Consider the following 27,474-nt stretch of genomic DNA (forward strand, 5'->3'; position numbering starts at 1 on the left):
TGTACAGGGTTCGATGCTGCTTAGCCATGTTTCTAACTTGCGAAGAAAGCTGAGTGGATTATTATCATCTGGGGGTCTGTATATTGTGTTTATTGTGCATTTGATACTATTGTGGCTATTTGTGATTTCCAAAATTAGTTTCCACATGTTCGAAATGAGTTTGTTGTTCAGTCACATTGTATTTTTCTTTGATAAATGCCACCTCCTCTTTTGTTTGGTCTACATAAGTTGTAGGTTTGGTAATTATTTATGTTGTATGCGTAAATTTCTGTGTTGTTTATTGCAACTTCGGTCAGTATTAGGGCATCTATGTTTATCATTGTGTAGTTGTGCTGTGTTATCAATGTAAGCCTGTGTTTTTTTTATACTTATGTTTGTGTGTACGATAGTGAAGTTGGTATTGGTGGAAATGTTGTCTGACCATTTCTTCAAAGAGTGAAAGACCTTGAAGTTTATGTTGTCTGACTGGATATGTTCGCCGATGTTTGAGATCTCTTATATAGTTTTTTAGTGATTTCTAATCTTATTCTTAAGGATGTGAAAAGTTAGTGTTTTATATTGGTAGGCTGTGTAAGTCAGATTCACTTGTAATTATGTATACTCGAATAATAATAATAATAATTATTATTATGGTGGATCAGGAATAGCAGGCCAATGTTTGGACACCTCTTCACACAGGATTAGACGGAAGAAAATCGATGTATTATATAGAGGTCATTGCAGATCAGAAAGACTATTTTGAGAGTCATAAATGGTTATGAAGCGTTGTTATGATAGGTTTCACGGTATAAAAAGAACACAGATGGTTAAGAAAATAACTATTTATTAACTTAAAAGCTAATATTTCGCTGGTCTTATATCCAGCATCTTCAGAGCACACAACACAAAGTTTGTTACAAAGGCAAGACAACCACAATCCGGTGTAACAGCGGGGACTGTATAAGTGATTGCAGCGTGCAACACAAGACTAAAGTCCTAATTTGGCGCCATCTAGGTTAAAAAAAAATAATAAATAAAAAAAAAAAAAAAAAAAAAATTCAACGTTTTGAAACAGTAGTCCAAATGATAAAAAAATAAAAGTAATAAATATTAATTTGGTCTTAGGATGACTGTCTCCCAAATCTTTGGTAGATTTATACAGCCATACTTGTTAACAAGTATTTAACAAGTATGGCTGTATAAATCTACCAAAGATTTGGGAGACAGTCATCCTAAGACCAAATTAATATTTATTACTTTTATTTTTTATCATTTGGACTACTGTTTCAAAACTTTGAATTTTTTTTTTATTTTTTATTTTTTTAACCTAGATGGCGCCATGTTAGGACTTTAGTCTTGTGTTGCACGCTGCAATCACTTATACTGTCCCCACTGTTACACCGGATTGTGGTTGTCTTGCCTTTGTAACAAACTTTGCGTTGTGTGCTCTGAAGATGCTGGATATAAGACCAGCGAAATATTAGCTTTTAAGTTAATAAATAGTTATTTTCTTAACCATCTGTGTTCTTTTTATACCGTGAAACCTATCATAACATGTCTGACGAACACATAAGCCTATCCACGCATATGGTTATGAAGCATTCTCTTAACTTTAAAACAATGTGTATAGCTTCATTAATAAGACAAAAATTTGGATGACTTATCTTAAGATCAACTCCTATACAGCTGTAATACTTCTTTTATACACCATTATACTAAATTAGGACTTGGATCTTTTGTTCATTACAGTTTGTTTTGCACAGACGATGCTGGTTTGAAATACAGTGAAACATTAGCCAATTAATAAGCATCCTTTTATAATTTAGTTTTTGTTTGGTGTTTTAATACTATTAAAATATGTTGTGAATTAGGTAATGTTTTAAAGCTGTGATTTTGCATCTTGCATTCATACACCACATCTGTTATGTTTTGTGAATAATGATAGATTTTTGAGATACGCCACTGAAAAAAAATAATGCTTTTTTAAATTAAAAAAAAACAAAAAACAAATAAAGTCCACTTAGATAATCAGATGCTACTACATTTAAAAACTGTGATTCTGATTAAATGTATTATGATGCCTTCTTGCATTGTACCACTTCACTGAAAAGACATTTATGTTTTCTTTTGCAGCAATAAGGCTTGATTGTCAAATTCCATTCCACTTCATTTCAATAGCATAAAAGGATAATTTTGTCTTTCCTTTTCCTATGTCTTCCTGGCATTAAAAACATGCTCACCATAGACTAAATATTGATTGCTGCATTAAAAAGTTATTGTACACACAATCAGATACTCACACCAGGGATGTGGAATCTTGGAGTAGCAACAGATTGTGTTTCATCATCAATTTCCTGATTTGTACCTTCAAACAGGGTGTTCAGGCTACTATGACAGCATTATATAATCAAATTTATATTATTTCAGCAATACATTTTGTTCTTCTAAGGTACTTCTGACCAAATCAATCCACCTTGACCATGGTCTTCATCTGGGTCTTTTCCAGCATCTTGGCATCACACATCTCCTGCTGACCTTTCTTCTCCCATTCTATTTAAGTGACCATACCACCTTAATGTCAAGTTCCTTCATAATGTCTTTATTTTTAATATGATTTTGTCATTGATGCCAGCTGTTCAGGCCCCTAATTTTTTTAAGAACTGTCATATCTGTGGTCTCTAATCTTTAATCAAGTGCTTTATTTCTAACCGAGCTCTCAGAAACATAACTTAATACTGGTTTGAACATTGTCTTATATACTGCTAGTTTCATGTTTTGGCTGATTTCTCTCTTATTCCATATAAATTTATTCAGTTGTCTCCCCACCATACCAGCTTATTTTATTCTGTTGTCTTTTCCAAATTTAATTTGCCATCTTCACTAAAAACAGCCTAAATAGCTGAAATATTTTACTTGTTGTATAGTTTTCTGCATTATGAATGCAGCCAAAGTTTTCTATGTTCCTGCCTATTTTCATAGTTTTTGTCTTTTTATTGGTGATTTTTAAGCCAAGTTTATTACAGCTATAATGAAATTTAGTTAGAGAATCCTGGAGACTTGCACTGTATGTATTAAGGAGTACAACGTCATCTGTATAAAGCAAAGAGCTAAGTTTGATATCCTCTGATTCTAATGTCAGGTTATTCCACTTTCTTTCATAATGTGCATCCTTGTCTTACCCCTGATTTTAAATCAAACCATCCTCCTGTATTTTTCCATTTCTAACTGCTGACTTATGACTTAAATGTAGACTATGTATTGCTTTGTATGATGTTCCATTTATCCCATATAATTATACTGTTTTGAAAAGCTTTTCTCTAGGCACCTTGTCATATACCTTTTCCAGATCTATAAAACTGAAATATAGATTCTTATCATATTCTCATGATTTCTTAACTATTTGTAGTAAAGTAAAAATGTGATCTTGATAATCTCTGTTTGGCCCAAACTTAGCTTGATCTACTCCAAGTTTCTCTTCCACAATCTTTCTCAATCACTTTTCAAGTATGCTTGCATAAATCCCTGCTTAGAACACTTCATAGAGAAATTTCTCTGTAATTCCCACATTAAGCTTTATTCCCTTTTTTTTTTATAGATGGAAAGTATTAGAGCTCTACTCCAATCATCTGAAATTCGACCTCCTGACGAGACCCTCTGATTTCTGCAGTGCAACTGTAACAAAAATTTTATACTTCCATCAGTATTAATATCATCTACTGCAGCTGCCTTTCCACGTTTCATGTTTTTGATGGCTTTTTATATCTCAAGTATTGATACGTACACCTCTTGAAAATGTTCTAGTATGGTTCTGTCACTGCTTGTTTTGTTTAAGTCTTTCAAAGTTGTTACTCCAGATATCTAGGATATCCTTATCTGCATATGACATGGTGCCAAGAGAAAAGCCACTCAAAAAAGCTACAATTATATTGTATGAATGAGATCCCCTATATCAATCAATACATAGCCTATATTAAAATTTTAAGTCAGCAGTTAGAATTGAAGTACAGGAAGATGGTTTGATGTAAAATCAGGTATAAGACACGGCTACACACTATCTCCACTCTTATTCATCATCTAGATGGATCACATTATGAAAGAAAGTAGCAATAAACCTGCTATCATACTTTGTTCTGAGCTTTGTGGAGAGGTGGCTGGAGTAAAGAATTGCAACCAGAAATGCTCAAGTAGAGGTATAAAAGTTTTACAGTACACTGTATAATTAAGAAGGCTTGGTGAGAAGTTTAAATTTTGGATGATACTTGTATAGCTCTCACACTTTCCATCTACAAGAAACTGAAATAAAACAATGTGAAAACAACGTAGGTTTTATGTAAGCATAAATCTTACCTACTAACAAAAATGGTGGAAATAAAACTTGGGGAAGAACAAACTGGATCCAGGCCAAAAATCCTGGAAATATAACAAGAATATGTGTTTTAGTTTTGTAAAAAGCGTTTATCAATGCTTGTATTACAAACATTGAAAATCTCAAGAAAACGCATATGACAAGGCCAAGAGAAAAATTTATCAAAAGTCTATACTTATATGGATTAAATAGAACATTGCATAGAGCAATAGTCTATATTTAAGCTGTTAGTCTCATCTCATCTCATCTCATCTTCTTTATACCCTCTTTTACCTTGCGGTGTCGAGGGTCCATTGATCATCGGACCTCAATCCGTTTCAGGATAAGGTGGTCAGCCCTATGCCCCGGTATATCCTATGGCCTGTAGTGTTAAGTTCTCAAGGCCAGTTTGCCTGCTTTGCAGGATGAAAAACCCCAGAATAAACTGAGGAAAAAACCCTGCTGTCCACGCCCAAGACTGGCTAACTTGGCTATGGCTGAGGAAGATCCTTCAGCTCCTCACGTCACCGACGGGAATCGAACCTAGGACACTCCTTCCCCAGGCATATGGTTGTGAAGCGCATAGCCACTAGGCTAACCGTGCAGACCAAGCTGTTAGTCAGAAGTTAAAATTGAAGGAAGTACAGGTGATGATGATAATGATGCAGAATCAGATGTAAGACCAATATTTCAGTCTCCTCTCTCTCTCATCCAGTGATAACAAACTTAAAACTTTATGCAGATGATGTTGTAAACAAATCTATTGCAAGGCTCCAGGATTCTAAATGAAGTTGCTTATCACAAATTTGGCTTAAAAATCAGCAACAGAAAGACAAAAGCTACAAGAATTGGACAGAAACAATGAAAATATCAGCATGGGAAATATCCTGTATGGGAAACCTATAGAGCAATTAAAATATTTCAGCTGTTTAGGTACAATTTTCTATGAAGATGGAAAATTAAATAGAGAAAATGACAGCAGAAACAAGCTGCTATGGTGAAGAGGCACCTGAATAAATTTGTGTGGAATAAGAACAAAATCAGTCAAAATGCCAAAGCAACTGTGTATAAGATGGTATTCAAACCAGTTTTAAGTTATGGATCTGAAAGTTGAGGTAGAAATAAAACGTTTATAAAATTTTAAGGCCCATGGATATGAATTGTATGAACAATTAGGACAGTGAACAGATGGCATCAGTAGCAGAATTATATGAAAATAGAAAGAAACTGACATTATTAGCATCCAGGAATGTGGAGAGGAGCTAATTTTAGATGGTATGGTTACTTAAACAAAATGGAAGAGATTGATAGCAAAACAGGTGCTTGTTGCCAGAACAAGAGGGAAAAGATCAAGACAACTAAGATCTAGGTAGAATGCAGTTAGAAGTGTAAAGTCTAACAATATTGAAGTGCTTACAAATGAGACTAATTTGGAAGATAATTGCTAATGGATTAGGAATAATGTACACTTGGTCATGTAGTACTATTATAGTATTCTTTATTCCCCCTTGATGGTACATATCAAGAATTTAATGATGAAATTCTTCTTTCAGATTGTTTGGTGACTAATCAATTCATATTTTTCAGTTACTCTTTGTTTTTGTCTTAAAGGTGACATTTGTGCTTACGTACTGATATCCTATGTCAGAATTTTTCATTTCAAAATCTCCCTTTTGAATATTCCTGGCTAAAATCTCTTTGTGTCATTTTTTCTTGTTTGTTTTTCATGATTCTTCTGATGCTACCAACCATTCTGAACTTTTTGATATTTTCCTTTAAATGTTGATTTTCTCCATACCAGCTTTTCTAATACTGAGTTCATCTTCTCCAGAGATTTTAATGTTCCCAAATCCATCTGACTTTCTTTTACCAACTGCAATGATACAACAGATAGAGATGCTGAGGTATTTGTTATGACTAGTGAATGATCTTATACAAATTGTTGATATGCTTGCCAAATAATCTTACCACTTTCCTGAACTTTTCATCGTTAATGATCTGCATGGTATACTGCCAGTATTATTTGATATTGGCAGTTCAGGTCAAAACCTTATCCCATACTGCAGTGTGTGTGCACACACACACATGCACACAATATAGGCATTCTCATCTCTATGTGTCTTGCATTATAAGAACGCCAAGTTTGATGATGTTAGTGATCTTCATTTCCTGGTTTGGATTATTGTTTTTGGTTTTTTGATCCCAACTTTTGAATGCATCGCTGAAGCAGTTTTTGCTGGTATGTTAACATTTATTCCCTTTAAATTCTTATCTTTATCTATAGAAGCTTTGGTTTTTTGAAAAGTATACCAAGGCTTGCTTACTTCATATGGTGGATTCAAGTGAAGAATTAACCATAGAACAGGTGGCTTTTATTGAAATTTTTTCCATCTTCCTTTTCTGCTTGTGCTAAAGCTCTTGAAATAGCTGCAAAAAAATTATGAACACATTCAAATTTGATTTCAAAAGCAGAAACCTTGCATTTTAGGTGGTGGATGAATTTCATTATCAGTATCAGACCACAGCCCTAGTTATTGAAGGTCTGAAATGGCCTGGAAAAAGTTCCATGTTTGGTGTAGAACAAGGTTTCTGGATTAAATGTGGATTAACCCTTAACCCACATTTAAAACAAAAAAGTTTGCTGCCTTGGTTGGTGGTGAATCGCATATCCATTCCAGTCAGTAGATTATTGAATTCCACTATGCATATTGATGTTTTTGAATATCTTCAATTTGTAAATGAATTTTATCACCCAGTTTGAGACAGGCGCCCTGCTTATAGGAGGACTGAAATGATGTGAAAGAGCTCCAAGCAGGATTCTGGAATATTTGATGTTCAACCCACCCACCTTACCAAAGTAATATAGGTTTGACAACCTTTTGGTGGGTGGGATTCAGCCTGGTTTTTGCTAAAGCTGTTAGCTATTATTTTATTGCATTGCTAATGTCACTAACTACTTGGCCAACCAGGTATTTGTGGTTGAAATAACTAATTGTTTTAATAAATGTGTATATTTATTTTAAAATAAGTTAATTTTGAATTTATCATGGAATCAGCTTACTTTGTACCTGTTATAAAGTATATGCAGAAATCTTAGCATATAAACTTAAACGTGTAGTAGACCCAAAATTAATAAAAGAACAAAATGGATTCAGAAAAGGCAGGTCTTGCATAGACTGCATTTACGTTAAAATTATTAATTGAAAAACACAGAGAAATGAACATAGAAACACACAGAGAAATGAACATGGAAACACACATAGCTTTTATAGATTACACCAAAGCATTTGATAAAATTATCAGAGAAAAACTATGGGAAATCCTAGAAGAATATGAAATACCAAACCAACTCTTTAGAGCCTTATATAATATATATCAAGATAATAAAATATCTGTGAAGTACAATAATTCAACATCAAGCTGGAAACCAATAAATCGAGGAGTACGTCAGGGTTGCCCTCTCTCACCATTTTTATTTAATATATACATAGATAAAATCATAAAAGAATGGAAGATAACTAATGAAGGAGGATTCAAGATAAACCGTAACACCAGATTAGCTACTCTTCTTTTTGCTGATGACCAAATAATCCTTGGAAATAATGAAGATGAACTACAAAAATCATTATGCAGTCTAAATAATCTGATAAAAACATGGTATGGAAATATCAACAGACCAAACAAAAGTCATGGCCTTCAAAGGTGCTAATCCAACAAGAAGCAAAATAGTAATAAACAACAAAATAATAGAGCAAGTAAATACATTCAAATATTTAGGTTGCACAATGTCATATGAAAATGAAGCTGATATAGAACCAAAGATATCAAACTTTTTAAAAGTAACAGGCATTATAAATAAAATTTTTAAACCCAATTATGTACAGAAACACACATGAATAAGAATCTGCAATACAGTAGCTAAACCAATCTTACTTTATGGCAGTGAGATATGGACAATAAAAAAAGCAGATGAAAGAAGAATTGAATCATCTGAAATGAAATTTCTGTGCAAAACTGAAGGAGTCACAATAATGGACAAAATGAAAAGCAGCGAAATAAGAAAAAACTTGGAATTACAACATCCCTAAATGAAACAGTTATTTGCTATAGAGAAAAATGGAAAGAACCCATACTGAGAATGAATAGAAGCAGAATACCTAAACAAATTCTATATTACCACCCAAAAGGTACTCGATGTAGAGGAAGACCCTTAAAAAGAGGGAATTGAGTCCAGAACAGGCCACTTGGCCTATAAGCCTGGAAAGGAAGAAGAAGAATTTTGAATTTAATGGGAAGTAAGTTACATTCTGTTGAGTTCATAGTGAGACTAGCAGTATAGTTTTTGTTCTCAGGTGATGGCAGGCTTTTCTTTCCTTCATCTTATGAAGTGTTTGATCAATTTTTATTCTGAATTAACTGTTTTCACATTAGATCATATCAAACACTATTAGGTAAGCTTACTTTATGTGTTAAAGATTTCTGTTATTGAGATTTTAACTTGATAGATTGTCTTTCTTCTTTCTTAATCCTCCCCTCTTCTACCTATTATGGTATTCAGGCATGTATTCTTGCAACTGCAACCATGCTCGAGGATAAGGTGGTAGCCCTATGCCTCCCAGTGTGTCCTTTGTAGATGCATGTGTTCACGGGGCCAGTTTGCCTGTTCTATGGGATGATAAACTTGAGTTTCTGGGAGAAAAACCCACCCTCTACCTCTGTATGAGACCAGCTAACTCACCTTTAGTCAAAAGAGACCAGATAAAGGTTCCTCATGTCATGTATGGGAATCAAACCCAGGTCTTTCTGACCAAAGGGTTTTGTCTATTCTGACTGAGCTACGGAGGCTTAGATTAGATGATAATATGAATTTTAAAAATATATTTTTTTATATTCATATATATAAAAAAAAATGTAGTTTATAACATGGCTGAATATAATCCAGTGACTTTATAGTTTAATAACAGAAATATTTTCAGTATAATTTGTTGAAATATGATTTTTTCCTTCCTAGATTGCTAAAATTTTCTGACTCACACTACAATTCACCAGAATTTATTGCAATGTGGGAAAATCGTGATCTCCATGGATCAGTGATGTTAGTAGAAGGCTTAAAGCCAGGAGTGGGTATATTATGGGTTAAGCCAAAACATTCAGCATACAAAGTAAGAATTTAATTATGACATTGCATTACAGTAAACCCTCTATTTTACGGACCTCAATTTAATGGACTTCGGATTTAACAGACAAAATTTCCTGTCCGTATGTGAAAATTAACACCATGTTAATTTTAAAATGCTTTTAACCGAGATTTGCTTATAATTAAATTAACAGCTTATTTTTTGTTATTAATTTCCTGTTATTTTTTAACAAATTTTGGTGAATAGGTCATCATATGTTGGAAAAACACTGTAGTAATTTAGCCGACATAAATCAGTCACTGCTCTTAAAACAAGTTGAGCGAATGATTAGCACGTGATCACACCAATCGTGCTGTAATGTTCTTTTGTCATGTGGCATGACTTTCTGTCGCAGTTTTAATGCATGCTGGTTGATGTTCTGACGTGTACTAAGCCACGCCCAGTAGTCTGCATTTGTTTACTCGCAGTGAATGCTTTGTGTGCGTACGCATTATATAGACCTATTCAATATAAATTTGATATGTATGAATGGTAAAACACATCTTTGTGACCCTAACCTTAAAATATGGACAAATGGAAAAGAATTAATTTAATGTTAAATCAAAAATTAGAAGTCATACAAAAGTTTCTACATAAGTAAAAACATGGAAATTAGCTAATTTGTCAATTTTTTAACATACAGAGGGATGAATTCCCGATGATTGGAGTAGAGCTCTCATAGTACCCATATATAAAAAGGGAAATAAAACTGAATGTGAGAATTACAGAGGTATTTCCCTACTGAGTGTTCCTGGTAAGATTTATGCAAGTATACTTGAGAAACGGTTGAGAAGAATTGTGGAAGAAAAGGTTGGTGAAGAACAAGCTGGATTCAGGCCAACTAGAGGCTGTCAGGATCAAATTTTCACTCTATGGCAAATAGTAGAAAAATCATGGGAATATAACAATGATCTGTATTTAAGTTTTGTCGATACGCTACAGTTATGTGGTGTCGATGGGGCATTATATCAAGCAATACTTAGTTGTAAGTCAGCAGTTAGAATTGAAGGAAGTACAGGAAGATGGTTTAATGTTAAATCTGGTGTGAGACAAGGATGTACATTATCCCCTCTGTTATTCATTATCTATATGGATCACATTATGAAGGAAAGCGGTATTAAACATGATATCAAAATTGGAGATACTAATGTCAGCTCTTTGCTTTATGCGACGATGTTATACTTCTAAATAAATCTGCTACAATTCTGCAAGATTCATGACTAAATTGAATACCTATTATAATAGATATGGTATGAAGGTCAGCAATAAAAAGACAAAGACAATGAAAATAGCAAAACAAGTGTTCTCTGCCAGGTTGGCAGGAAAACGACCCAGAGGAAGACCAAGATATAGGTGGATTGATACGGTACAAAGTGCCTTAGACAATAGGAATATAAGATCTGATAATGTTGGGTCTTGACATCTAACAGACTGATTTGGAGGAAAATTGTTGATAGGAAGTTAGTAATGATGTAAATTTTCATGTAGTACTATCATATCCTGTACCCCCCCCCCCTTGAGGGTACATGGCAGGAATTTGATGATGAGGACATTCGGAAAATCTACTTTATTATATAACGGACTTTCAGATTTAATGGACCCATCGCCCAAATTAGTCCTTTATATTGAGATTTTACTTTATGAATATTTTATCCATAATGATGTTTTATGAACATCCTTTTCTTATGAACACTAATATCAAGGTCATATCAGTGTACCTTAGAGTTAGCTGTATATCTTACATACTATCAGTGGTATGTAGAGAACTTATGAGTTCCAGAAGAGGTATTATTGTAGGGTGCATATCAATAGCTATTCTTCTCTTGACATTGGTAAAAGACTGCTTGGAATGAACCATAGGAATATTATCAGGCCAGTGAAAATGTGAGGATGTCACTTCAGTATGAATCGAGCAGAAATTTCCAAGCAGCTAACACCAAGGGACCAAAAGGTACTCAGGAGTATATTATGGTAATTTTGGCATCCCAGTATTGAAATAGTCAAGTAAGAGTTCAAACAGCCTGCAGAAGTTCAGGTTAGCAGTAGGAAAGTATTGGTTTCTGTGCAAGGGCAGCTGCATGTAAGCCACATATTAACCAACCATGCTAACTGCTGGTGTAAAGAACATCATGACTGGTTCATAGAGCATTGGAAGTCCATGGAATGGAGTGATGAATCGAACTACACTTTTACTAATTGACAAGTCTAGGCATGGCAGATGTCTTATGCAAAGAAAGATATAAAGAGTTGTTTTTCCTGGATGGGCTCATGACCTTGACTTGTAGCACCTAGAAGGCTGATTACAGATAGCCTATATTCTTCTTCCTACATTGTGACAGTTTTATGGAAGAAACAGATCCATGTTTCCTTTGGCATGGTAATGCAGCACATCATACTGCAGGTACTGTTGTTCTTGGTTAAAAAAACATTGATATGTTAAAACTTCACTGGCCTGAACAGAATCCTAATCTCAATCTATAGAACATATTTTGGACAACTTGAACATTATGCATTGGTCAACAATGGTATATAGAAGGTCATGTTGAAGGAAGAATGGTCCATAATGCTGATTCATATTATCACAAACTGGTAGATAGACTGCCTAGAAAGGTGGAAGCTAATTAGCATCATAGGAAAGGCCACACATACTGTTGTGGTTCATGCAGTTTAGATTTCTCTGAAAAATTAAGAAATTTTTTTTTCTCTTAATTTTTAAGTGTTCATTTAGAATTAATACCTATCCTATATCATCTTTTCAATCTTTACTAGTTCAACATCTACCCTATAGCATGGAAACAAGCCTCTATTCAGTTCATTCAAAAAGCGAAGTAAAAAAATAAAAAATTGCTCTCACTTCAGTTCTCTCAGGAATCATGGAAAAGTTCAACGTCAACTTCTTCATTTAAAGGTTTGAAGGCACACTAGCTAATTAATGACCAGCAATATGGATTTTACCACTTGCAATTAACGTGGCTTGAGAGTGGATTGGAGAAACCCATCATTATCCTTAACATTTCAAGGGCACTTGCTCTTATCAGCATAGAGGCCTATTCACCAAACTACTTTTGGTCCACCTTTGTACCTTTATAAATGGGTTGTAATCCTTTTGTCATTCACTGCATGTAATGGAAGACTGCTACTTCTTCTCTGATTTCCTCACCAATAGTGGAGTGTCTCTGGGCTTGTACTTATATCCACTCTTCCACTTTCTTCCTTTTGTAAATAAATGACTTTTTCTCACTGATCTCAAATTTTATCTGAAGTTTTGTTAATGACACTGCACTCCATTCCTCTGCTTCACTTGACAAACCTTGTAGTTCACACCTATTCAAAGTTTTAAGATCTTTTATAACCAATTCCTTAAATTCTTATCTCCTTGCTGTTCTTCTGTGAAATGTGGATAACTTTGTAAACTTTAGTGCCACCTTCCTATCTTATTGCTTACAAGAAAATCTTATTTCACTCTTCCTTACTATTGATAATTTCTGAAGCTCCAGACAATTCAAAAAATAACTGTCATGGTCTCCTCAGCCTCCAAAAAACTGTGTCATTTTTTTCTTTAAGATACTACTTGCACAGGCACCCGTTTTATATATACAGGTATCCCTTGGTTAACACAGGATTTGATTAACACGGCAAAATTAATTGCGGCAATCCCTTGATATACGTGGCAAGAGTTTTGATTAACGTGTCTTTAACTATGCGGAGCTCGCAGCTGATCTGACAGATACATGCAAACTGTTTAATATAAATATTTTACACAATTCAGTGTATATCTTGGAGGTTACAAGTAGCTGTGCATTCATATGTTACGAGTGATATTCTGCACTGGTTTTTGCTGTCAGTTTGGTTTAACACATGTTATGTAAAGGTTTGTGATATTTGACAATAAATTGTATCTGAGAGATACTGCGACCTCCGATATCAGTATAGTATGGTTTAGTTGTCTTTTTTTTTTTTTATTCTTTGTTCAATAATTTCTAGATTGTAACTGAAAATAAATAAACCATCATGTATTACTGAAATAGAGAGCCAAAGGCTTATTTATCATATATGTCCTCTAGGAGATGTGCTTTACATTATGGAAAATACTAAGGAAAATGATTGGAGCTTACTCCACCTTTACTACGTGTTGCCCATAAGGTTGATTATGCTTGCATCTGCCGAAACTTTTAGTTTCTATATAATCGGCACGAAACTCTTGTAGTTTCTATATTTGGCTATGAAATAATGTTGGATTCAATATTCACTTAATTTGTACCATCATGTATTATATTTGCAGTGTTTTTTCTTTATGTTTTATTGCATTTTAGCACATACTAGTAATGATGTATCTCTCAGATATACTGTAACCTACACTGCAATTTTTACTGCTGCGGGCTCTGCAGGGTTATATTTAGCACGCAAAAACATGCAAGCCTCGTGGCATGAGCATGATGATGTCATTCCTCCTATGCAGCCTAATACGAATTATTAATACAGTAATCGATCATGGACAAATTGTAATTTTTACCATTGATTATTAGATTTGTTCAACGCAATTTTGATATATGCGGTAACATCGAGGGATACCTCTCTCTCTATATATATAAGTTGAACTCTTCATGTTAAGCCACTTTACAGTTTCAGATTTTACTAATTCTGTCACCTTTTCCAGTAGAAATAACAAATAGATCTGATGTCCTTAAGACAGAAGATGAAACTTTTCATTTGGCATTTTCTCAAACATTAAATTAGATTATAAATTCCAGATATCTTCTTTTATTTACTGTTGACAGTCTCAACTCTTCCAGTTTAAAGATTCACACTGCCAGGATTCCTTTTTGGAATCTTCTATTATTATTCTCCTGTCACGTAAAACTTAAACACTTGCTAATAACAAATTCTCTGGTTGCCATTCTCAAATTTACATTCTCTCTACTTGTTTTCCCCGTTACTCCGGATACCGAACTCTCTCTCTCTCTGTTAGCTGTCAATCACCCATCAAACTCCTCGGTGAGAATGTACACTCCACATACATGGCAAGTGAGAAGTTACATATAATGACTGACACATTGTCTCATTAGCACAAATGGAATGTCTTCACAAAACACAACAAATATCTCAACACTTATCAATTTTAAATTACAATAAAAAAATTGAAAGTAACACAACTGTCAGAATCTAGTAAGTACATCAATTTTCAGATAGTTTACATTCATTTTGACAATAATAATATCAATAATGGGCACATCGCAAGTGCTGATATATGTGATACAAACCCAAAACTAATAATATGCTAATATAGAGAAATAATTGTAAAAAGATCATCATCATCATCAAATTCCTGACATGTACCCTCAAGGGGTGTACAGGATATGATAGTACTACATGAAAAATTTACATCATTACTAACTTTCTATGTACAATTTTCCTCCAAATCAGTCTGTTACTTGTCAAGATTCCAACATTATCAGATCTTGTATTTCTATCATCCAAGGCACTTTGTACCGTATCAATCCACCTATATCTTGGTCTTTCTCTGGGTCGTTTTCCTGCCAACCTGGCAGAGAACACTTGTTTTGCTAATCTTTCCTCACCCATTCTGTTTAAGTGACCATACCACCTGAGATTAACTCTACTGATGCATTCCTGGATGCAGACAATGTCAAGTTCTTTCCTAATATCCTTGTTTTTAATATGATATTGCCATTGATGCCATCTGTTCATGCCTCTAATCTTTCTCAGGACTCTCATATCTGCGGTCTCTAGTCTTTGGTCAAGTGTGTTTTACTGCTAACCCAGCTCTCAGATCCATAAGTTAAAACTGGTTTGAACACAGTCTTGTATACAGCTAATTTAGTGTTCCGACTAATTTCTCTCTTATTCCATATGAATTTATTCAATTGACTTCCTACCATACCAGCTTTGTTGATTCTGTTGTCTATTTCCATATTTAATTTATTATCTTCACTAAAAATTATGTCTAAGTAGCTGAAATGTTTTACTTGTTCCACAGGTTCTCCGTTCACAATGCAGTTGACATTTTCAACGGTTCTGCCTATTTTCATTGTCTTTGTCTTTTTATTGCTGACCTTCATACCATATCTATTACAACAGTTATTCAATTTAGTAAGGGAATCTTGCAGACTTGTAGCGGATTTATTTAGAAGTATAACATCGTCCGCATAAAGCAAAGAGCTGACATTAGCATCTCCAATTCTGATATCATTTTTAATACTACTTTCCTTCATAATGTGATCCATATAGATCAGTGGTCGCCAAAGTGGTCGATATAACATTGTTAGGGATCATTTCGGGCTCAGGGGTCGATTGGGGGTCGATAGAAAAATATAAGACATCATTGTATGGGTAATATTTAATTCAGTTTACTTAGATTACCTCCATGCTGAATGACAATGCAATTAATAGTGAATCGTGGGAACAGTGACATGAATAGGACCTATAAGATGGAGCAAGGTCATGAAAATAGTTAAGAAGGCCAATCAAGTAGGCCAAAATGACGTATTTACCAATAAACGGATGTTGGTGGTTCCCGCCCGGGCAGCGCGTACATGGTTGAAGCTGGTTTCAGTCATGTTAATTCCATTTTAACAAAACAAAGAAATAAGCTAGATATAGAATTCCGTGGCAATTTAAGGCTGAAAATTACTAATTTTGAATTCAACATTTCTAATCTTGTCAAGAGTCACGAAGCACACCCTTTACATTGAATTGACAATGTTAGTAAATTGTGTGCTAAGTTAATAAAAGTCTTATTTTAATTATTTAAACGAAGGGGATATTAAATCCCACATTATTTCAAAGCCGAATAAGAAACTCAACGATCGGAATCAAAGAGTTCCATGCTGAATGTGGGATTTAATATCCCCCCCTTCATTCAAAAATAATGTTACAGCGCCTAAGTGAAGCCCATTGTCTCTTTTATTTTAGTTTTATTTTCATATATGTAAGGAAGATTGTATTTTTATTGTTATTTTGTTATCTAAATTAAATTTTATATTTTACTTATTATTTATCCCTCCTATCATATATGTAATGTTAAGAAGGATGTCAAAAACAAAAACGTATCCCTTTGATGTTAAGCCAATATAATAATATATACTATATTATACATACAATAAACACTATAACTATAAAATAAGCAATCTAAAAACTCACATGAGCGTCTTTTTTGCTTGTCCTATTGTAATTATGTAATAGTAAAATAGAGGGGGTCGATAAAAAGTCAAGAAACTCTTGAAGGGGTCGACGGTCAAAGAAGTTTGGCGACCCCTGATATAGATAATGAATAACAGAGGAGATAATGTACATCCTTGTCTCACACCAGATTTAACATTAAACCATCTTCCTGTATTTCCTTCAATTCTAACTGCTAACTTACAACGCAAATCAAGACTAAGTATTGCTTGATATAATATCCCATTGACACCATATAACTGTAGCGTATTGAATAGCTTCTCTCTTGGCACCTTGTCATATGCCTTTTCCAGATCTACAAAACTTAAATGGAGATCTTTGTTATATTCCCATGCTTTCTCAACTATTTGTCGTAAAGTGAAGATCTGATCCTGACAGCCTCTATTTGGCCTGAATCCAGCTTGTTCTTCACTGAGCTTTTCTTCCACAATTCTTCTCACCCGTTTCTCAAGTATACTTGTGTAGATCTTGCCAGGAACACTCAGTAGGGAAATACCTCTGTAATTCTCACATTCAATTTTATTTCTCTTTTTATATTTATATATGGGTACTATTAGAGCTCTACTCAAATCATCGGGAATTCGTCCCTCTGTCCAGGCTTTCTGAACTATGCAGTGCAGCCACTGTAAGACTTTTATACTGCCATACTTCAGCATTTCTGGTTGAATATCATCTACTCCTGCTGCCTTTACACATTTCAAGCATTTGATGGCTTTTTCTGCTTCAAGTATGGATATGTATTCCTGACTATATGCCTGTTGAGTGTTTTTTACCACTGTGCTATCACTTCTTGTTTCATTTAGCAATTTTTCGAAGTAATTCCCCAATACTTCAAGGATATCTTTTTCTCCCGTTTTCATGTCACCTTTATCATCTCTAATTCCTTTTACAGCACTCTTTCCTCCATTTTTAAGCTTCTTCAACAACCTCCAGAATATTTTGCTACCTTCTTGATATTTTTTTTCTATTTTCCTGCCAAAGTCCTCCCACAACTTTTGTTTAGCTAGTTTTACACAGTGTTTAGCTTTCTTACGTTTGGCTCTGTATTATCTAAGAGCACAAGCTGACTTATTTTCCAGGAACTTTACTTTTGATATGCTTTCTTCTTTTCCTTCACTGCCTCTTTAACTTCCTGTGTCTACCATGGAGTTCTAATTTTTCTATCCTTGCAGACAAACTCACCACATGCCTCTCTGGCTGTATCAATCAGGGTTTTCTTCAAGGCTTGCCATTGAATCGCCAAGGTTTGATTCCTGTTCTCAAACTCTTTCATTTTTTCTTCAATAATCTTTGTGTATTTTAGTCTACAATAATTCACATCTGTGAGCTGCTCAACTTTTATTCACTTTAATACTTTCTTACATGTTATTCTTTTTGATATGAAATTCAGTTTTATCCTGGTCAAGACTAAATAGTGACCACTTCCAATTTCAAATCCTCTGTACACTCTGGTGTCCTGCACCATGGAGAAAACATCGCTATCAATAATAACATAGTCAATGAGACTTTCATATTCCTTGCTTCTTCTCTCCATGTGAATTTGTGAACATTTTTATGTTGGAACATGGTGTTAGTAATAACCAGTCCATGTCCTGAGCAGAAATCCAAACAGGTATTTGTCATTATTATCAGCTTTGCTCTTTTCTCCAAATTTTTCCTAACTATTTTTCGTATGTTTGACAATCATTTCCTACTTTGCTATTTAGATCCCCAACCAAGACCAACTTTTCTCTTTTCATTGTCTCAGTTGCTTTTTCTAAAGCATCAAAAAATTCCTCCACTTGTACCTTAGTAGAACCTTCTGTGGGACCATAGGCACAAATAAGTCTCATTGTCCAATTCCAGATTCTGATATTTGCCCACATCACTCTACTTGAGACTGCCTGCCATGCAAGAAGATTAGCCTCGTATTTTGTGTTGAATACTATGGCTACTCCCTCTTTTCCTTGCTTGTCATTGCCTGAATATAACATTTTGTATTTATTGCTCAGAAAGATCTCATCAGTTTTTGTCTTTTTTGTTTCAGTCACCCCTATTATGTCAATCTGGTACTTATCTAATTCCTCAGCTAGCTCCATTTCTTTGACATTCGGGCTTCTTATGTTGATAGTACCGATCTTTAACTCTGGTGATGTTGAGTTGGGGTGTATTTTAGGGTTTGTTCCAGTAGCTGACTTTTCGCTGTTCGCCCTGGTTCCCTGGTGAAAAAAAAAGGGGGGGGGGTCTTGTGTAACTGGCGATTCCCCAGCCGCCATGAAATTTTGTCATGTTGTTCCATCATTTTGTATATTGGTTTAAGCCAATAAGAATACTATTTGATCGACTAAATCCCAAATTGCCAGCCCATCCTCATCTGTTCAGTATCCAGGTAGATACCCAACAGGGTGCACCACGAGGAGGTGAGGATTGGACATTAGGTCAGAAGCCCTGGCGATTTTCCGCATTCCTTTAAAGGCTATGTGGAGGTCTCCTCTCAGTTATACAGTTTTGACCCTTAAGCACCCCTTGTAAAAAGATTCATAATTATAAATTATGAATTTATTAATTTTTACACTGTCAACATATTTTCTGCACAGCTCATCTACCCAATGTATTAATGCTAGTTGGCTATAGAGCTTCCCACAATACCCATCTTATATTTCCATATATATCTGATTTTGGCAGTAATCTGTTCTTGTTTCATCACTTCCCAAACAAGTACCTCATGATCACTCTCACCAGACTGGCGGCAGTGTCAATAGATCATAGAAAAATTAACCATCCAAACAGGACTTTCTTTCAATTATCAATAAAATTACTATATTTATTAGTACAGGTTTTGTGGTTTCTTGATTATCTAAACTCTGGTCTGAAGTATCCTTCCTGAATTATAGCTAAACTCAAGTTCATATCCCAAGATGTTAATTGTGTAATAAAAATCATGCCATTCAAATGAAGGCATTAAATTCACTACAAGGTTTTAATGTTTTTAAAAGGAAATAAATATAAATTTGATTGATCTAGAACCTTTAAAACAAATACTTGTCAAAGGCTATTTAAAACTTTCATTTAGGTGGTAGACCATCTTTTCTGTCAGACACTTGAAGTGACTTGGAAAAAGTGCCATGTTTGGCTTCTAGAGCAGAGTTTTCAGATTATCTAACCACAGTCTATCCTTGGTACTAAATGTGCACGCTTTGTAACTAAAGTAACTCTTCATTAAGATTTCTTAGTATGTGGGGGGTTGATTCAATTAGAATTCAATTCACAAAGTAAAGTTCTTTAAACTTGAAATAATAATTTATTTCTTCTTCACTAACTTTTTAATGTTTTATTAATATGTGTTTGATTAGCACTTTCTTGTTGATTTAGCAAAGGTAAAAGAAAAAGATTTCCATTCCTAGGTCATCTTAGGTTTTTTTTTAATATTATCTAGCAACTCTCATTACAGGAGGTCCACATGATCTGTTATTCATGGAGGTTGATTTACTTTTAAATAGTAATCAATTCTAACATGTGGATCTATTTTTAGGCATGTTTCTGAAAATGTAAGCACCTGTTATTGTTTTATCTATCTACTGGTATACATATTTGGTTGGATGGATTTTATTGAAATTCGATATTTGGGATATACTAAAATTTGCTGAGCCCTGTGACAAATTCTACTGTGAAATGTATATTTTTATAATTATCTCAAATCATTACCATACTTATTATTATTTTATGGAAGGAGTACATATCAAAACCACAATGAATATAAATGAATTATGCCAATTGTTATTTTAATGGAATAAAACACAAGCATACAAGTCACTTTTAAATATTGCTAATGTTTTGCTAGTGATTTTCATTGATATCGTTCAAGCAAGACTGACATGGGCTTACAGAAACAATTAGAAACTGTTCTTTAATTAATACAAAATTGCTTAACACATGCATATAATAATGTGATGACTAAGCAAAAAATGTGAGATTCTGTAGATATCTCAAATGACTGCTGTTAAAAAAATAACTTTATTCCTAGGATGTCAAATCTATTGAAATGAATTTGGCTGTGCTTCCAAATATTGTCAAGCTTAGTCCTTCTCATGACATATTCATTTTAAAGTATGCCATTATGGAGTTTAAAGTCAGACTAATGAAGCAAATGAAGATTATAGGTAAAATGAAAATTATTTATTAGTAAAACATTTCTTGCAGTTCATTACAATTAATTTTTATTCAAAGCTGCAATATAAGTTATTTTGGCTAAAAGCTTTATGCTATAGACTATTATTAATTTCTTGTGACTATATTAATATACTTTAGTAATTAATATACTTGATGAGTGATAGTTATATAGATATTAATAACCCTTGGTGTATACAATGCTAATTGAAAATGAAAGAAGTAAGTGTTATTTCTTTCCTCTATTCTTCATTTAAGAATAGTTGTGGTATGTAGATTTGGACTGTGGTTGATTATTTCATTCTTTGTTAATGTAAGGCAGAATCCATTGGTGCCATGGAAACATCATCACATTCATCTTGACAAATAAAGCTAATTTATATATTATTGTCTATAGAATGGCCTCAAAGGGCCTAAAAGAGGCAGGTGAACTTTTGTGAACTCAAATAGAGAAGTGCTGTCTGTTGATCCTGTGGTGGATTATGAGGCATGTTCAATTAAACCAAATTGGTCTTTGTGGAAACTAGTGTAAGCTTTATGTTCATTACTATTAAGGGAACAAAAACACTGTCAATCCCTAGGCATGACATTATATGAAACTTATTTCTCCTGTAATGTGAAACATCAATTACACAGCCCTGGAGATAGAACCTATAAACTTGGGGGGGGGGGAGCAATCTGCCAGATTTAAGATGACCAATCCATACTCCAGGAGCCCTAGGACAATTGTTGGTCAATCTGTATATTAATGATATTGGGAAGGACCTGATAAAATGTTTATTTGTTTGGATGATACAAATATAGACAGGAAAGTCAATGATATATAGCACTTACAAAATGATTACAAAACTAAATAGGCTGGAAGTGTGGGCAGATGATAACGGTTGTCACCACAGTGTTAGTAAGTGTAAACTTATGCACGTTGGTGCAGAGAGATATCCAGTGGCATATGATGTGATATCAGAATGTATCCCCAGGTTTGAAGAATGAATAGAGTAGGTTTTTTTTTGGTTTATAGTTTATTTGACACAAAAATGACAAAGATCATACTGTGCCATACTAAAGGTTACATCTATACATAAGCAGTTAAAGACAATTGTAAACAATATGTCTGTATAAAAATTAAGTTCCACAGAGCAGCATCTACAGATAAACAGAATTGCTGCGGAGGGCACAGCAACACACAAGGTCAAAAGTTATAGTAGTGCAGAAATAGTCACCACTACAAATTAATAAACAAAATGCATGTATAAAACGCCGAGTCAAGGAATTCAGTATCTACATGTAGATAAAATTATAACAAATGTTTTTACAGCAGTACATAAATAGGCAAAAAACAATATGGGGTGCTTAAGGGTCAAAGCTGTATAACTGAGAGGAGACCTCTACATAGCCTTTAAAAGAATGTGGAGAACTGCCAAGGCTTCTGACCTAATGTCCAATCCTCACCTTCTCATGGTACACCCTGTTGGGTATCTACCTGGATACTGAACAGACGAGGATGGGCTGGCAATTTGGAATTTAGCCGACCAAATTGTATTCTTATTGGCATAAACCAAAATACAAAATGATGGAACAACATGACAAAATTTCATGGCGGCTGAGGAATCGCCGGTTACACAAGGCCCCCCCGTTTTCGCTGTTCGCCCAGGAACCAGGGCGAACAGCGAAAAGTTAGCTACTGGAACAAACCCTAAAACACACCCCAACTCAACATCATCAGAGTTAAATATCGGTACTATCAACATAAGAAGCCTGAATGGCAAAGAAATGGAGCCAGCTGAGGAATTAGATAAGTACCAGATCGACATAATAGGGGTGACAAACAAAAAAGACAAAAACTGGTGAGATCTTTCTGAGCAATAAATACAAAATGTTATATTCAGTCAATTACAATCAAGGAAAAGAAGTAGTAGCCATAGTATTCAACCCTAAATATGAGGCTAGACTTCTTGAATGCCAGGCAGTCTCAAGTAGCGTGATGTGGGCAAATATCAGAATTGGGAATTGGACAATGAGACTTATTTGTGCCTATGGTCCCACGGAAGGTTCTACTAAGGTACAAGTGGAGGAATTTTTTGAGGCTTTAGAAAAAGCAACTGACACAATGAAAAAGGAAAAGTTGGTCCTTGTTGGGTATCTAAATAGCAGAGTAGGAAATGATTGTGAGACATACAAAAATATTTTGGGAAAATTTAGAGAAAAGAGCAAAGCTAATAATAATGGCAAATACATGTTGGATTTCTGCTCAAGACATGGACTGGTTATTACTAACACAATGTTCCAACATAAAAATGTGCACAAATTCACATGGAGAGAAGAAGCAAGGAATAAGAAAAGTTTCATTGACTATGTTATTGTTGCTAGTGATGTTTTCTCCCTGGTGCAGGACACCAGAGTGTACAGAGGATTTGAAATTGGAAATCTGTATAGTCTTGAGCAGGATAAATTTGAATTTCATATTGAAAAGAATGACATGTAAAAAAGTTTTAAAGCGAATAAAAGTTGAGCAGCTCTCAGATGTGAACTGTAGACTAAAATACACAAAGTTTATTGGAAAAAAAAAATGAAAGAGTTTGAGAACAAGAACCAAACCTTGGAGATTCAGTGGCAAACCTTGAAGAAAACCCTGATTGATTCATCCAGAGAGGCATGTAGTGAGGTTGTCTGCAAGGATAAAAAAAAATCAGAACCCCTGGTGGACACAGGAAGTTAAAGAGGCAGTGAAGGAAAAGAAGAAAGCATATCAAAAGTTCCTGGCAAATAAGTCAACTTGTGTTCTTAGATAATACAGAGACAAATGTAAGAAAGCTAAACACTGTGTAAAACTAGCTAAACAAAAGTCGTGGGGGGACTGTGGCAAGAAAATAGAAAAAAAATATGACGAAGGTTGTAAAATATTCTGGAAATTGTTGAAGAAGCTTAGAAATGTAGGAAAGAATGCTGTAAAAGGAGTTAGAGATGATAAAGGTGACATGAAAATGGTAGAAAAAGCTATCCTTGAAGTATTGAGTAATTACTTCGAAAAATTGCTAAATGAAACAAGCAGAGATAGCACAGTGGTAAAAAACACTTAACAGGCATATCAGGAATACATATCCATACTTAAAGTGGAAAAAGCTATCAAAGGCTTGAAATGTGGAAAGGCAGCAGGAGTAGATGATATTCGACCAGAAATGTTGAAGTATGGTGGTATAAAAGTCTTACAGTGGCTACACTGTATGACTTTTTCATAGTTCAGAAGTCCTGGACAGAGGGACGAATTCCCGTTGATTGGAGTAGAGCTCTCATAATACCTATATATAAAAAGGGAAATAAAATTGAATGTGAGAATTACAGAAGTATTTCCCTACTGAGTGTGCCTGGTAAGATTTATGCAATTATATTTGAGAAACAGTTGAGAAGAAATTTGGAAGAAAAGTTTGGTGAAGAACAAGCTGGATTCAGGCCAAATAGAGGCTGTCAGACTCAGATCTCCATTTTATGACAAATAGTTGAAAAATCATGGGAATATAACAAAGATCTGTATTTAAGTTTTGTCGATCTATTAAAGGCATATGACAAGGTACCAAGGGAGAAGCTATTGAATATGCTACAGTTATATGGTGTCAATGGAGCATTATATCAAGCAATACTTAGTCTTTATTTGAGTTGTAAGTCAGCATCATTGTTCCCTCTGTTATTCATTATCTATATGGATCACATTAGGGAGGAAAGTGGTATTAAAACCTGATATCAGAATTGGAGATGTTAATGTCAGCTCTTTGCTATATGCGGATGATGATATACTTTTAAATAGAGAGATTTATAGAGTAGGTGTTCCCCCTCAGTGAGTCTTTGGACTCCCTGAAGGTGTCAAATAATAATAATAATAAAATAATTGAAATGGATTGCAATTGGATGTTATGTGTGCAGGTAGGGTGAGTGAATCCAAAAACAAGTTTGACAGCTGGTGCAAATAGTGTTGTCTCCCTCGATGAGCTCCTGACTTTCCGGAGGTTTATCTTAATAATAATAATAATATTATTATTATTATTATAATATTGTTGTGGATTATGTTTACAGAAACTGGTGACACTATGGATCTTGTAGTTATGGTGGATAGGAATTTGAAGCTTGACCACCCAGATGGCAACATAGATAAAATATATCTAAAACATAAGCTTCATATCCATGTTAATACAGTAGCATCCAAACATTAACTCCACTGGACACTTCACATCCCTGTAATTATTGACATGTCAAAGCAAATTCAGTGGTTAAAGGTCATATACCAAAATTGTAAAAACAACCAACTCAGTGGATAATTGTGATATTGAAATGAATATTGATAGGAGCAGAACACTGGACTGCTGTGCACAGATTTGGCCTTTTGGATTCTGTGGGGATAAAGAAGCTGCAGAGAAGCATCTACATTCCATAATCTGGATTATGGAATGTAGAATATGAGGACGGAGTAAGAGTATGTGAAATACAGACACTAGTAGCAGGAAAAAGAGGGATGATATGATAGAGAGATCTATAAACTTCTGAAAGGCTGTTATAGAATATCAATTGACGAAATTTTTCATTATATGAAAAGTGAGGAGAGGACAAGGGTGGGGAGTATCCATGGAAATTTGTATGCAGTTCAGAAAGGGGTGAGAGCTAGATTTTTCTCTCACAGAGCAGTGAGTGAAACAGTTTATCCGTTCAGGTGGTGACGCCCTCCTGCCCCAGGTGGTCTCTCATGATATTTGGGAAATTTTGGTGAATTTCTGTAAAGAAAGGTTATAATACCATCTGTAAGCCCACACAGAGAGCCTTTCATTTTCATGTTGCCGAACATTTGAACATGTTTATAATTATGGTCTTCTGATCTCTCAGCTAAAAAAAAAAAAAAAAAAAAAAAAAAAACTAGTTTTCATTATGCCATTGAAACTAAAACACATTTCCAGAAGAATTGATGACTCCATATCATTTCCCCAATATTTATCCAGCATAATATGTTTTAATCCTGCATGTGAAACAACACAAGAATAAAACGATTTCCTTTATATTTTTGAATTCTCTTGTATAAGTTGTTAGAATGGAATGACCAACGTCTCTTCATTTTGTCATTTCATTTGTGGTCTAATGAAGCAAAGGAGCTTTTACCCCACCCCCTGGCATTCTGTTCTCTCTTTCTCTCTCTCTCTTCATCATTCTAAATCTTTTGTTCATTTGGGTTTCCTGTGCTTATTTTGGTGCTTCCTCAAGAAAAAAAAAAAAAAGAATCACTCCTGATTTAATTGTAATATGTGTAAAGATAGAGTTAAATGTAGCTTTATTGTAATCTCTGATTATGTTTGCAAAATATTAGCAGTATTTTTGCTGTCATTACTTTCAGTTTGTTGTCACCAGTGTACTCTAATTTCTTTAGTATATTGCTAACTGTGAACTTGGGATTTTAATAGTTTTTTTTTTTCTATTTTCATCTCCGTATTTATCATTGTTTCAATAAATATTGGTTATATCCAGGACTTGACAAATATGCTCGCCCACCCACCTACAGTGAGTAGATGCTAGCTGGTGAGTAGCTGCAGAATGAACAAAAAAGAACATTTTTATTTAATTAAAAAAAAAAGTAGCTTCTCCAACCTCAGCACAGCACTATTAATCATTTTGCAGAACTCTTATTGACTTATTGGGACATGTCATTAAAAGACTGAGTGAGTACATTTTTGGCATGCGTAGTAAGGTTTTGCATAATTTGTTGACCCCTGGTTATAACTATTGTTGATGAATTTATCTAACCTAATGTACAGTATATTGAATACTACTACATTGCATTCAAGGTTAGTCTTATATTTGTGATGGAAAAACTGGAGCAGGCAGAGGAAAAGTCGTTACCACAGAACAAATTCTGTGATAACAACTGTGAACTGTGTATGGACTAATCATTACTATGGCCAAATATTTTTACACATATTTGTGCATTGTGAGCTGTGGCCTAAACATGAGATTCATCATATTACGTTTAGGTTATTTATATTCATACCCCCCCCCCCACACACACACACCAAAAAAAAAAAAAAGGCAATTTTCATTCCTCTTCCATTTTTCCATATTCTTTTTCTGTTTTTTATATATTTTTTATTTATTTTTAAAATTACATTTAAAAAAATGTTTTACATATATATAAACAAACATAACACTACTGACTTGTTCATCTGTGCTAAAATAAATAATCAGCATACTTCAATTTTTGATTTACCTATTCTTCATGTATACTAACTGTCTAATTCTTTCTTTCTTAAATTCATAGTAGTTGTAACATGTTTATAAGGATATATATATATATATATATATATATATATATATCAAACGCTTGAGTACAGATTAAAATTCACATCTTCAGAGTGAGGATTGAACTGAATTTAATTACTACTGATACTATTTATTTGGGGGTTACTTAATGATGAAAGCAGGATAACTGTGAGGAGACTTCCTTATTGCCTTTTAAGGAATGTGAAGAACTGACTGAAACCTGTGACATAATAACCAATGCTCACCTTCTTGTTGTGCACCTCTTAATATGTGTTTACATGGATATTGCTCAAATGTGGAAGGAATGACAATTTGTGATTTAGATGACTAAATTATATT

At 34.2% G+C, this 27,474-nt stretch overlaps 1 protein-coding gene across 2 annotated transcripts in view; it reads left to right on the top strand.

The window, feature by feature from the left end:
- The window catches only part of LOC150095609 (nuclear pore membrane glycoprotein 210-like), a 254,158-nt gene that overhangs the window by 41,892 nt on the left and 184,792 nt on the right, over nt 1–27,474 (top strand). For both annotated transcript variants that reach the window (XM_090410173.1, XM_090410174.1), the window contains exons 5-6: nt 9,336–9,486; nt 20,705–20,840. In XM_090410173.1, coding sequence (XP_090266299.1) covers nt 9,336–9,486; nt 20,705–20,840 — 287 coding nt within the window. The remainder of the gene's footprint in view (nt 1–9,335; nt 9,487–20,704; nt 20,841–27,474) is intronic.

This window comes from Typopeltis vanoorti, chromosome 20 (genome assembly GCF_054136105.1).
Source record: "Typopeltis vanoorti isolate ZY-2024b chromosome 20, IOZ_Tvanoo_1.0, whole genome shotgun sequence".
Classification (NCBI taxonomy): domain Eukaryota; kingdom Metazoa; phylum Arthropoda; class Arachnida; order Uropygi; family Thelyphonidae; genus Typopeltis; species Typopeltis vanoorti.